Consider the following 13,581-nt stretch of genomic DNA (forward strand, 5'->3'; position numbering starts at 1 on the left):
CAGGGCCTGTCCCCATCCCAGTGCCATGGACACAGATCCCAGTGCCAGGGCCTGTCCCAGTTCATGGATCCCAGTGCCATGGACACGAATCCCAGTGCCAGGGCCTGTCCCCATCCCAGTGCTATGGACACAGATCCCAGTGCCAGGGCCTGTCCCAGTTCATGGATCCCAGTGCCAGGGCCTGTCCCCATCCTGTGGGACATGGATCCCAGTGCCAGGGCCTCTCCCAGTGCCACGGACACAGATCCCAGTGCCAGGGCCTGTCCCCATCCCAGTGCCATGGACACAAATCCCAGTGCCAGGGCCTCTCCCAGTGCCACGGACACAGATCCCAGTGCCAGGGCCTGTCCCAGTTCATGGGACACAGATCCCAGTGCCAGGGCCTGTCCCCATCCTGTGGGACACAGATCCCAGTGCCATGGACACAAATCCCAGTGCCAGGGCCTGTCCCAGTGTCATGGACATGGATCCCAATGCCAGGGCCTGTCCCAGTTCATGGATCCCAGCGCCAGGGCCTGTCCCCATCCCATGGACACGGATCCCAGTGCCAGGGCTTGTCCCCATCCCAGTGCCATGGACACAGATCCCAGTGCCAGGGCCTGTCCCAGTTCATGGATCCCAGTGCCATGGACACAGATCCCAGTGCCATGGACACGGATCCCAGTGCCAGGGCCTGTCCCCATCCCAGTGCCATGGACACAGATCCCAGTGCCAGGGCCTGTCCCAGTTCATGGATCCCAGTGCCACGGACACAGATCCCAGTGCCATGGACACGGATCCCAGTGCCAGGGCCTGTCCCCATCCCATGGACACGGATCCCAGTGCCAGGGCCTGTCCCCATCCCAGTGCCATGGACACAGATCCCAGTGCCAGGGCCTGTCCCAGTTCATGGATCCCAGTGCCATGGACACGAATCCCAGTGCCAGGGCCTGTCCCCATCCCAGTGCTATGGACACAGATCCCAGTGCCAGGGCCTGTCCCAGTTCATGGATCCCAGTGCCAGGGCCTGTCCCCATCCTGTGGGACATGGATCCCAGTGCCAGGGCCTCTCCCAGTGCCACGGACACAGATCCCAGTGCCAGGGCCTGTCCCCATCCCAGTGCCATGGACACAAATCCCAGTGCCAGGGCCTCTCCCAGTGCCACGGACACAGATCCCAGTGCCAGGGCCTGTCCCAGTTCATGGGACACAGATCCCAGTGCCAGGGCCTGTCCCCATCCTGTGGGACACAGATCCCAGTGCCAGGGCCTGTCCCCATCCCATGGGACATAAATCCTACTGCCAGGGCCTGTCCCTATCCCATGGACATGGATCCCAGTGCCAGGGCCTGTCCCTATCCTGTGGGACAAAATCCCAGTGCCAGGGCCTGTCCCAGTTCATGGATCCCAGTGCCACGGACACAGATCCCAGTGCCAGGGCCCGTCCCCATCCCATGGACACGGATCACAGTGCCAGGGCTTGTCCCCATCCTGTGAGACACAAATCCCAGTGCCAGGGCCTGTCCCCATCCCATGGACACAGATCCCAGTGCCAGGGCCTGTCCCCATCCCTCCTGGAATGGATCTCCAGCCCCTCATGAGACAGGGAAGAGCTTCCCTGCCAAGCAACTGCCAGGTCCTGATCCCCCTGGAAGAGATCCTGGGGAAGTAAATCCTGCTGGGACACCCTAGGGGACAGTCCCTGTCCTCTGCCATTCCTGAGAATTCCCAAATTCCTGCAGGATCTCCCCACGGAATGAGCCATGGGCAGAGGGGCTTTATTGGAAACACGATTTGGGGAAGGGAGTGGATCCAGCCTCAAGCCCATTCCAATCCCAATTCCAAACCCATCGCAATCCCAAACCGATCCCAGTCCAATCCCAATCCCCTGGGAATGGGGCAGAGGCTCCGGGAGCACCGGCTGTGGGTCCGTATCCCACCGGGAAGAGCCGGCACAGCCTCTCCACTCCTGGCTGACATTCCCTGCAGGGATAATTCCCAGTCCCAATCCTTGGGAATATTCCCAAGGGCAAATCCTGCTGGGACACCCTGGGGGACAGTCCCTGTCCTCTCCCTGAGATATCCCAAAGAGAATTCCCTGAGAATTCCCAAATTTCTGCAGGATCCCCGCAGAGATCCCCATGGAATGGGCAGAGGGGCTTTATTGGGAACACGGGTTGAGGGGATGGGTGGATCCAGCCCCAGCCCCCATCCCACCCCAATCCCATTCCCATTCCCATTCCCATTCCCATTCCCATTCCCATTCCCAATCCCAATCCAGTCCCAATTCCACCCCAATCCCGCTGGGAATGGGGCAGACGCTCCGGCAGAGCCAACTCTGGGTCCGTATCCCACTGGGAAGAGCCGGCACAGCCGACATTCCCCGCAGGGACAATTCCCAATCCCAATCCCAAGGAGCACCCGCTCATCCCTGGATGTTGCCGCCATCTCCGTCCCCTCCCAGCAGCGCTTCCCTCTCCTGGCTGTCGCTCCCGCTGCCCCCGGCGTTCCCGGCGCTCCCGGCGCTCCGCAGCGCGCGGTGCAGGCCGTTGTAGAGCGCGGCCCCGGCCAGGAGCAGGGCGAATCCCGGGATCTGGAGGGCGTGGAAGCGCTCCCAGCGCAGCGCCAGGCTGAGCGCCCAGACCAGCAGCGTGCGCAGGCTGTCCAGCACCGTGCGCGTGGTCGCGCTCAGCTCCCGCGTCACGCTGATCCCCGCGAAGTTGAAGAAGGAGATGCTCCCGACGTTCCCCAGCAGCGCCGCCAGGATCAGGGGCTCCCGGCGGATCTGGCACCAGGCGTCCGCGGGATCCTCCAGGACGCCGCGGGGGTTCCCCGAGAGCCGCCCCGCCGGGATGAAGGACAGCGGCACCAGCAGCAGCGCCAGGATGGAGAAGCCGAAAAGACCTGCGGGGAATTCCTGCTTGTATCACGGATCGGACCGAGCGGGATTCCCACGGAATTCCCCTGGGAATGGGGCAGAGGCTCCAGGAGAGCTGGCTATGGTCCCAATCCCAATCCAATCCAGCCCCAAATCCCAATCCCAATCCCCTGGGAATGGGGCAGAGGCTCCGGGAGAGCTGGCTGTGGTCCCAATCCCAGTCCCAATCCAGCCCCAAATCCCAATCCCAATCCCCTGGGAATGGGGCAGAGGCTCCGGGAGAGCTGGCTGTGGCCCCGATCCCAATCCCAATCCAGCCCCAAATCCATCCCAATCCCCTGGGAATGGGGCAGAGGCTCCAGGAGAGCTGGCTGTGGCCCCGATCCCAATCCCAATCCCAATCCAGCCCCAAATCCATCCCAATCCCCTGGGAATGGGGCAGAAGATCTGGGAGAGTTGGCTGTGGCCCCAATCCTAATCCCAATACTAATCCAGCTCCAAATCCATCCCAATCCCCTGGGAATGGGGCAGAGGCTCTGGGAGAGTTGGCTGTGGCCCCAATCCCAATCCCAATCCCAATCCAGCCCCAAATCCATCCCAATCCCCTGGGAATGTGGCAGAGGCTCCGGGAGAGCTGGCTGTGGCCCCAATCCCAATCCCAATCCAGCCCCAAGTCCATCCCAATCCCCTGGGAATGCGGCAGAGGCTCTGGGAGAGCTGGCTGTGGCCCCAATCCCAATCCCAATCCAGCCCCAAATCCCAATCCCAATCCCCTGGGAATGCGGCAGAGGCTCTGGGAGAGTTGGCTGTGGCCCCAATCCCAATCCCAATCCCAATCCCAATCCAGCCCCAAATCCATCCCAATCCCCTGGGAATGGGGCAGAAGCTCCGGGAGCGCCGGCTGTGGGTCCGTATCCCACCGGGAAGAGCCGGCACAGCCTCTCCACCCCGGGCTGACATTCCCTGCAGGGACAATTCCCAATCCCCGAGGGCAAATCCTGCTGGGGGACTGTGCCTGTCCTCTGCCACCCCCGAGAATTCCCAGATTTCTGCAGGAGATCCCCGTGGGATTCCCGCTGGCGGGGGTTCCGGGGGAATCGCGGACCTTCGGTGCCCACGGCGCGCAGCGGGTGCACGTCGTGGCTGAAGATGAATTTCTCCTCCAGCACCATCTGGATGGACACGATGGCCTGGGCCAGCAGGATCAGGAGGTCACCTGGGAAAACAGGGAAAACCGGGATAAGAACAGGGAAAAGAAAAGGGAAAACAGGGATAACAACAGGGATAGCAGGGAAAACAACAAGGAAAATCAGGATAACGACAGGGAAAACAACAGGGAAAATTGGGATAATAAGAGTGAAAACAAGAGGGAAAATTGGGATAACAAAAGGGAAAACCCTGATAACAACAGGGAAAATGGGCAAAACAAGAGGGAAAAACAGGGAAAAGAACAGGGAAAACCAGGATAACGACAAGGAAAACAGGAATAACAACAGGGAAAACAACAGGGAAAACAACAGGGAAAAGGAAGAGAGGAGGAAAATGGGGGAAAAGTGACCCCCCCCCCCCCCATTCCAAGAAGTTTTCCCCCCATTCCAAGGAGTGATGAGCCCAGGGGCCAGCTGGAAATGTAATTAGGCTAATTGAAAAATGCAGAAGAGTCGGGGAGCCGGCCGGAACTATAATTAAGACGGCGAAACACCGCATGTTTTAGTTAAGGTTTTAAATAAATGAATGAGTTAAGTTAGGAATGCCGCTAGCAGGAATCACAAACTCTGGTTCGAGAGTGACAGAAATACCAGGAAAAGTGAAATTCCAAGGGAACGGGGGAGAGATGGAGCATGCAAGAGGGCAGGAGCCATAAAAAACCTGGCCTTGAGAATAACCCAAGAGTTAGGACAGGTTTAGCCAAGGTGACCAGCAGGCCAAGAGGTGCGAGTGGACTGGCCGCGGGTGAAGAGCTCCGTGAGGAAGACGATTTTCAAAACCCCACCCACGACCCCAATTAAGGGAGAGCAATTGCGCAGCCGTAATGAATATTCAGCTGATTATAATACGGGTGATGAATATGTATAAGGTGGCCTTAAAAGCCGTGTGAATGTGTAAAACGTTTTGGGATGAACGTAAAACGTTTTGGGATGAACGGGGAGCGGGAGCCTGCGGCTGCCCAAGAATGGTTTTGGGAAATAATTCCAATATTCCGCTTGCTCCCGTTGGCGTGATGAACACCCTTCCTTCCCTTCTTGCCAGGCTTAGTTGGTTCGTCTGTGCTTCAGCGATCCCCAATTCCAGGGAGTGATCCCACAATTCCAAAGAGTGATCCCATCATTCCAGGGAGTGATCCCCCAATTCCAAGGAGTGATCCCACCAATCCAAGGAGAGATTCCCCCATTCCAAAAGGTTTTCCCGCCATTCCATGGAGTGACCCCATCATTCCATGGAGTGACCCCCCCCATTCCAGGGAGTGATTCCCCAATTTCAAGGAGTTATCCCATCATTCCAAGGAGTGATCCCCCCCATCCCAATGAGTGATCCCCCCATCCCAAGGAGAGATTCCCCCATTCCAAGGAGAAATTCCCCCATTCCAAAAGGTTTTCCCACCAATCCAAGGAGTGATCCCACCAATCCCAAGGAGAGATTCCCCCATTCCAAGAGGTTATCCCACCATTCCATGGAGTGATCGCATCATTCCATGGAGTGATCCCACCAATCCAAGGAGAGATTCCAAAAGGTTTTCCCACTATTCCATGGAGTGATCCCATCATTCCATGGAGTGATCCCCCCATCCCAAGGAGAGATCCCCCCATTCCAAGAAGTTTCCCCCCAGCTCCATGGAGTGATCCCCCCATTCCTAGAAGTCTTCCTGCCACTCCAAGGACCTTTCCCACCATCCCAAGGAGTGACCCTGCCATTCCAAGGAATGATCTCACCATTCCAAGAGGTTTTCCCATGATCCCATGGAGTGACCCTTGCCATTCCATAGAGTGACCCCGCCATCCCATGGAATAATCCCACCATCCCAACGAGTGACGCCGCCATCCTACAGAGTGACCCTGCCGTCCCAAGGCTGTCCCACTGCCCCGGCATTCCCGGGATTCCAGCCCGTGTCCCTCTGCCCCGGCATTCCCGGGATACCCATGATGCCATGGGATGCCCCGGCATTCCTGGGATATCCCTGATGCCAGCCTGTGTCCCAGTGCCCTGGCATTCCTGGGATACCTGTGATGATGCCAGCCTGTGTCCCACTGCCCCGGCATTCCCAGGATAGCCGTGATGCCCTGGGATGCCCCAGCATTCCCGGGATACCGGTGATGACGTCAGCCAGCCCGTGTCCCACTGCCCTGGCATTCCCGGGATTCCCTGGGATGCCATGGGATGCTCCGGCATTCCCGGGATACCCATGATGACATCAGCCTACCCGTGTCCCCCTGCCCTGGCATTCCCGGGATTCCCGTGATGCCCCAGCATTCCCGGGATACCAGTGATGACATCAGCTAGCCCGTGTCCCCCTGCCCTGGCATTCCCGGGATTCCCTGGGATGCCATGGGATGCTCCGGCATTCCTGGGACACCCATGATGACATCAGCCAGCCCATGTCCCACTGCCCCGGCATTCCTGGGATATCCCTGATGCCCCGGCATTCCCGGGATACTGGTGATGACGTTGGCCAGCCTGTGTCCCCCTGCCCTGGCATTCCCACGATGCCAGCCCATGTCCCACTGCCCTGGCATTCCCGGGATTCCCTGGGATGCCCCAGCATTCCCGGGATACCCATGATGACATCAGCCAGCCCGTGCCCCCTGCCCGGCATTCCCGGGATTCCCTGGGATATCCCTGATGCCCCGGCATTCCCGGGATACCGGTGATGACGTCGGCCAGCCCGTGCCCGGCGCCGCCGGGGTTCCCGCGCAGATCCGCCATTCCCACCAGCGCCAGCCCCAGGATGGTGAGCACAATTCCCGCCCAGTGGCTCCACTCCAGCCTCCGGCCCAGGAAGGCCACGGAGAGGAGCCCGGTGAAGATGATGAGGGAGCCCCGCAGCATCTGGAAGCTGGAGGCGCTGGTCATGTTCAAAGCTGCGGGAAAACGGCGGGAAAAGAGCTCAGGGCCCGACGGAAACTTCCAGAAATCCCGCGGTTCACGGGAAGAGCGGGAATTGCGCGGCGGACTCACCCACGTACATGATGCTGGTGCCGGCCATGTCGCACAGGGCGGGGGGCAGGAACAGCAGGGCGTTGAAGGGTCGGGATGGGGCCGGGGCTGGATCCCCATCCTGATCCCGATCCCGATCCGTGCGGCGCCGATCCCGCAGGAGCAGCAGGTAGAACACCGGGAGGCAGGAGAATTCCCCCAGGAACATCCCGGCGGCCTGGGGGACACAGGGAATGTGGGAATGTGGGGCTGGGAGGGGGGGTGAGGGCTGGAAATGGGAATAATGGGGTTCGTGTGTAGGAATGGGGCTGGAAATGGGAATAATGGGGTTCATGTGTAGGGATGGGGCTGGAAACGGGAATAATGAGGTTCACGTGTAGGAATGGGGCTGGAAATGGGAATAATGGGGTTCGTGTGTAGGGATGGGGCTGGAAATGGGAATAATGGGGTTTGTGTGTAGGAATGGGGGCTGGAAGCTGGAAAAGGGAGATAACCTGTAGGAATGGGGCTGGAAACGGGAATAATGGGGTTCACCTGTAGGAATGGGGGCTGGAAATGGGAATAATGGGGTTTGTGTGTAGGAATGGGGCTGGAAATGGGAATAATGGGGTTCACCTGTAGGATTGGGGGCTGGAAATGGGAATAATGGGGTTTGTGTGTAGGAATGGGGCTGGAAATGGGAATAATGGGGTTCACCTGTAGGAATGGGGCTGGAAATGGGAATAATGGGGTTTGTGTGTAGGATTGGGGCTGGAAATGGGAATAATGGGGTTCGTGTGTAGGAATGGGGGCTGGAAATGGGAATAATGGGGTTCATGTGTAGGAATGGGGCTGGAAATGGGAATAATGGGGTTCGTGTGTAGGAATGGGGCTGGAAACGGGAATAATGGGGTTTGTGTGTAGGAATGGGGCTGGAAACGGGAATAATGGGGTTTGTGTGTAGGAATGGGGGCTGGAAATGGGAATAATGGGGTTCGTGTGTAGGAATGGAGCTGGAGGCTGGAAAAGGGGGGATCACCTGTAGGATTGGGGGCTGGAAATGGGAATAATGGAGTTCGTGTGTAGGAATGGGGCTGGAAATGGGAATAATGGGGTTTGCCTGTAGGAATGGGACTGGAAACGGGAATAATGGGGTTCACCTGTAGGAATGGGGCTGGAAATGGGAATAATGGGGTTTGTGTGTAGGAATGGGGCTGGAAATGGGAATAATGGGGTTCACCTGTAGGAATGGGGCTGGAAATGGGAATAATGGGGTTCGTGTGTAGGAATGGGGCTGGAAATGGGAATAATGGGGTTCACCTGTAGGAATGGGGCTGGAAATGGGAATAATGGGGTTCGTGTGTAGGAATGGGGCTGGAAACGGGAATAATGGGGTTCATGTGTAGGAATGGGGGCTGGAAACGGGAATAATGGGGTTCATGTGTAGGAATGGGGCTGGAAATGGGAATAATGGGGTTTGTGTGTAGGAATGGGGCTGGAAATGGGAATAATGGGGTTCACCTGTAGGAATGGGGCTGGAAATGGGAATAATGGGGTTCACCTGTAGGAATGGGGCTGGAAATGGGAATAATGGGGTTCATGTGTAGGAACGGGGCTGGAAATGGGAATAATGGGGTTTGTGTGTAGGAATGGGGGCTGGAAATGGGAATAATGGAGTTTGCCTGCAGGAAGGGGGTTGGAAGCTGGAAAAAGGGATCAGTGGTAGGAGTGGGTTGAAAATGGGAATAATGGGGTTCACCTGTAGGAATGGGGGCTGGAAGCTGGAAATGAGGAATCACCTGTAGGAATAGGGCTGGAAATGGGGAAAGGGCCTGGAATCAGGAATGGGGCTGGAAGCTGGAATGGGATTGGAATTGGGAATGGGGCCGGAATTGGGAGTGGGGCTGGAATCAGGAATGGGGCTGGAATCAGGAGTGGGGCTGGAATTGGGAATGGGGCTGGGACTGGGAATCTCGCCAGCAGGAAGGGGCACTGGGATCGGGAATGGGGCTGGGATCGGGAATCTCACCTGCAGGAAGGGGTGTTGGGATCGGGAATGGGGCTGGGATCGGGAATGGGATTGGAACTGGGAATGGGGCTGGAACTGGGAATGGGGCTGGGATTGGGAATCTCACCAGCAGGAAGGGGTGTTTGGATCAGGAATGGGGCTCAAATCAGGAATGGGGCGGGGACAGGGAATCTCACCTGCAGGAAGGGACTGGAATTTGGAATGGGGCTGGGATCAGGAATGGGACTGGAATTGGGAATGGAGCTGGAATTGGGAATGGGGCTGGGATTGGGAATGAGACTGGAATTGGGAATGGAGCTGGAACTGGGAATGGGGATGGGATTGGGAATGAGGCTGGAATTGGGAATCTCACCTGCAGGAAGGGATTGGAATTGGGAATGGGGCTGGGATTGGGAATGGGGCTGGGATTGGGAATGGGGCTGGGGTCGGGAATCTCACCTGCAGGAAGGGGTGCTGGAATTTGTGCTCCTCCGTCCCATCGCAGCCGGGAGCGCTGAAGTTGTCGGCCCACCTGGGAGGGATCAGGGCAGGGATCGGGATGGGGATGGGGATGGGGATCGGGATCGGGATGGGGGAATCGGGACCGGGCCGTGCCCTGGGACAGCAGCGCCCCCAGGTGACAGCGCCGGGGCCGGGACGTCCCCAGGGAAGGCGACACCACCGGGGCTGTCCCGGCCTGAGCAGCCCTGGCTGGGATCCCGGGATTGAGTGACAGCCGGGAACGGGACACCGGGAATGGGACACCGGGAACGGGACACCGGGAACGGGACACCCCATGTCCCAAAACTCCGGATCTGGGATGCCGGGATTGAGTGACAGCCGGGAACGGGACACCGGCATTGGGATAGCGGGATTGGGACACCGGGAACGGGACACCCCATGTCCCAAAAATCCGGATCTGGGATGCCGGGATTGAGTGACAGCCGGGAACCGGACACCGGCATTGGGATAGCGGGAACGGGACACCGGGAATGGGACACCGGGAACGGGACACCCCATGTCCCAAAAATCCGGATCTGGGATGCCGGGATTGAGTGAATGGGACACCGGGAACGGGACACCGGGAAGGGAACACCGGGAATAGGACACCGGGAACGGGACACCCCGTGTCCCAGAACTCTGGATCTGGGACTGAGGGACACCAGGAATGGGACACCCCATGTCCCAAAACTCCGGATCCCGAGGGACACCGGATCCATGAAATCGCTGGATGCCCCAGCCCCAGTTTGGGGTAAATCCCCCTTTTTTTGGGCTGCTCCAACCACCCTCTGGCCAAAGCAGGACCCTTTGGATGCGGATTTCCCATTCCACAGACCCCGAATGTCCCCCCGAATCCAGCCGGGAACATCCCCGACCCCCCAGGGGACCCCGCCCCTCCCGGTTTTCCGCCAATCCCGGCAGATTCGGGGCTGACTCATTCCCGGGGTGTCGCAAGAGGCTTTTTTGGGAGCTCACGTGTCCCCTCGGCCTCAGTTTCCCCTTCCGGAGCTGGGATCGGCCGGGATGAGCCGGCCTGGCAGGTCCGCCCTGCCCGGGCACATTTTGGGGATCGCCGCCGGTTGGCAATGACGTCACTGCCGCGCTTCCCGGGATTTTGGGGTGCGGGAGGAGCCGCACGGGCACCCGGGGCGGGGCTCCAGCCCAAAATGGGCTGGAGGAACCCAAATTCCCTCCCCGACCCCAAAAGGAGCCGGATCCCCCCCAAAAGGATCCCCCCCCCTCCCCATTGTGGGGGTGGGGACACCGAGGTGACCCCAAAGCCTCGGGGGGGGGGGTCCCCAAGGCCACTCACGGGGACACAACCGCGACACCGGGGGACGGGGCGGGGCCCGGGGGATTCTGGGGGGATTCTGGGGGATTTTGGGGGATTTTGGGGGACTCACTTGGCCGCCAGGGTGTTGATGGAGCCGGTGAGGAGCATGAGCGCGGCCAGGCCCAGCTGGTACCGGGACCACGCCATGGCCCCCCCCAAAAACGGCACCGCCGTCCGCGGGGACACGCCCACACCGAGGGGACACGCCCACACCGAGGGGACACGCCCACACCGAGGGGACACGCCCCCGGACACGCCCACACCGAGGGGACACGCCCACGACAGGGACACGCCCATCGAACACGCCCCCGTCAGCCGAATGTGGGCTACGCCCCCTGGCCACGCCCCCTAAAGAAAAAGCTCCGCCCCTACTTCTGCTGGCCGCGCAGCAATGGGAAGGAATGTGTGGCGACACGCCCCCTAATTTGCATACCCACGCCCCTAGCCTCCGATGCTGCCGGTCCTGGGAATTCTGTCCCGGGCGTTCTGTCCTGGGGATTCTGTCCCGGGAATTCTGTCCTGGAATTCTTTCCCGGGATTTCATCCCTGGAATTCTGTCCAGGTAATTTTATCCTGGGAATTCTGTCCCGAGGATTCTCTCTTGAGGATTCTCTCCCGGGAATTCTGCCCCGGGGATTCTGCCCCGGAGATTCTGTCCCAGGAATTCTGCCCCGGGGATTCTGTGCCGGGAGTTCTGTCCCGGGAATTCCCATCCCGGTGATTCCCGTCCCGGCCCCACCGCCCCCGTGTCCCCCCCGTGTCCCTCCCCGCGTGCCCGGCAGGTGGCGCTGTCGGAGCGCGGCCGGGATCCATTCCCGGCATTCGGGACCCGCAGCGCCCGCCCGGGATAAACCCGGGATAAACCTGGGATAAACCTGACTGGGATAAACCTGACTGGGATAAACCTGACTGGGATAAAACAGAGATAAACCAGAGATAAACCTGACTGGGATAAACCCGGGAAAAACCTGACTAGGATAAACCTGACTGGGATAAAATTGGGATAAACCAGAGATAAACCTGACTGGGATAAACCCGGGAAAAACCTGACTGGGATAAACCTGCCTGGGGTAAAGCTGCCGGGGATAAACCTGGGATAAACCTGTCTGGGATAAACTCAGGATAAACCTGCCCAGGATAAACCTGCCTGGGATAAACCTGTCTGGGATAAATCTGTCTGGGATAAATCTGGGATAAACTTTCCTGGGATAAACCAGGATAAACCTGTCTGGGATAAACCTGTCTTGGATAAATCTGCCTGAGATAAACCTGTTTGGGATAAACCTGACTGGGATAAACCTGTCTGGGATAAACCCGGGATAAATCTGCCCGGGATAAACCCTGGATAAACCTGCCCAGGATAAACTTGTCTGGGATAAACCCAGGATAAACATGTCTGGGATAAACCTGCCCAGGATAAACCTGGGATAAACCTGCCCAGGATAAACCTGTTTGGGATAAACCTGGGATAAACCTGCCCAGGATAAACCTGGCTGGGACAAGCCTGCCTGAGGTAAACTGGCCTGGGATAAATGTGTCTGGAAAGATCTGACCAGGGTAAACCCGGGATAAACCTGACCAGGATAAACCTGCCTGGGATAAACCTGGGATAAACCCAGGATGAACCTGCCCGGGATAATCCCAGGCAGCTTTTCCACCCCTTTTTTCCACCCCATTCCCACCCCATTCCCACCCTTTTCCCACCCATTTTTTCAATCCCTTTTTCCACCCCTTTTTCCATTCCTTTTCTGCTCCTTTCTTTCCCTTTTCCACCCTTTTCCCACACCGTTTCCACCCCTTTTCCCATGCCTTTCCCAGCCCTTTCCCAGCCTTTTTCCAGCCCTTCCCGTGGCAGGGGGCGGAAATTCCCAATCCAAGGGCTCAGCCAAGGATTGGGATGGGAATGGGATGGGATTGGGATGGGATTAACCCTTCCCATGCCTGGGGATGGGAATTCCCAATCCAAGGGTTTTGCCAAGGCTGGGATTGGGATGAGATTGGGATGGAAATTCCCAATCCAAGGGTTTGGATCAGGATGGGATCGGGATGGGATTGAGTTGGGATTAACCCTTCCCATGGCTGGGGATGTTGGGCAGAGTGGGGAAGGGAGAGTGACCTCGGGGGGCAGTGGGGACAGAAATGTGACCCTGGGGGTGACAGAAATGGGACCCTGAGGGGGGGGACAGAAATGTGACCCTGAGGGGGGACAGAAATGTGACCCTGGGGAGGGATGGAAATGTGACCTTGGGGGACAGAAATGTGACCTTGGGGGACAGAAGAGGGACCCTGGGGATGACAGAAATGTGACCCTGGGGGGGGACAGAAGTGGGACCCTGAGGGTGACAGAAATGTGACCCTGGGGAGGGATGGAAATGTGACCTTGGGGGACAGAAATGTGACCCTGGGAGTGACAGAAATGGGACCCTGAGGGGGGGGACAGAAATGTGACCCTGAGGGGGACAGAAATGGGACCCTGAGGGGGGACAGAAATGTGACCTTGGGGGACAGAAATGTGACCCTGAGGGGGGACAGAAGTGGGACCCTGAGGGGTGACAGAAATGGGACCCTGAGGGGGGACAGAAGTGGGACCCTGGAGGGGACAAGAGTGTGGCAAGGGGGGGACATCAAAATGTGACCCTGGAGGGGACAGAAACGTGACCCTGGGGAGGGATGGAAATGTGACCTTGGGGGACAGAAATGTCACCCTGGGGGACACCAAAATGTGGCCCTGGAGGTGACAGAAAGGTGGCCC

The 13,581-nt window shown here is 58.6% G+C and overlaps 1 protein-coding gene across 4 annotated transcripts; it reads right to left on the reverse strand.

Moving 5' to 3' along the window:
- Positions 1-1,735: 1,735 nt before the first annotated feature.
- SLC35F6 (solute carrier family 35 member F6) lies at positions 1,736-11,057 on the reverse strand. 4 transcript variants are annotated; one of them, XM_071417143.1, is made up of 6 exons: positions 10,900-11,056; positions 9,455-9,527; positions 7,030-7,225; positions 6,717-6,932; positions 3,962-4,072; positions 1,736-2,882 (listed from the first exon to the last, which is right to left on the reverse strand). In XM_071417143.1, the coding sequence occupies exons 1-6, from the start codon at positions 10,974-10,976 to the stop codon at positions 2,404-2,406; spliced, it is 1,152 nt and encodes a 383-aa protein (XP_071273244.1). In that variant the 5' UTR covers positions 10,977-11,056; the 3' UTR covers positions 1,736-2,403. The 4 variants fall into 4 exon arrangements, with proteins under 4 accessions (XP_071273244.1, XP_071273243.1, XP_071273242.1 ...); XM_071417142.1 differs by lacking the exons at positions 1,736-2,882; positions 3,962-4,072 and adding exons at positions 5,247-5,953; positions 6,038-6,091 and having other exon boundaries at positions 6,566-6,932; positions 10,900-11,057; XM_071417141.1 differs by lacking the exons at positions 1,736-2,882; positions 3,962-4,072 and adding an exon at positions 5,247-6,091 and having other exon boundaries at positions 6,566-6,932; positions 10,900-11,057.
- Between the last annotated feature and the right edge of the window lie 2,524 nt (positions 11,058-13,581).

Source organism: Agelaius tricolor, unplaced genomic scaffold (genome assembly GCF_023055355.1).
Source record: "Agelaius tricolor isolate 1412-34295 unplaced genomic scaffold, bAgeTri1.0.p SCAF_68, whole genome shotgun sequence".
Taxonomy (NCBI): domain Eukaryota; kingdom Metazoa; phylum Chordata; class Aves; order Passeriformes; family Icteridae; genus Agelaius; species Agelaius tricolor.

Coding starts and splice junctions, on each gene's coding strand:
- SLC35F6 (XM_071417141.1), bottom strand. CDS start 10,976: ATGGCGTGGTCCCGGTACCAGCTGGGCCTGGCCGCGCTCATGCTCCTC. Junction 6,933..7,029: donor CACCAGCATCATGTACGTGG/GTGAGTCCGCCG, acceptor GTTTTCCCGCAG/CTTTGAACATGACCAGCGCC. Junction 6,092..6,565: donor GCCAGGGCAGTGGGACATGG/GCTGGCATCGTG, acceptor AGTGGGACACAG/GCTGGCATCATCACAGGTAT.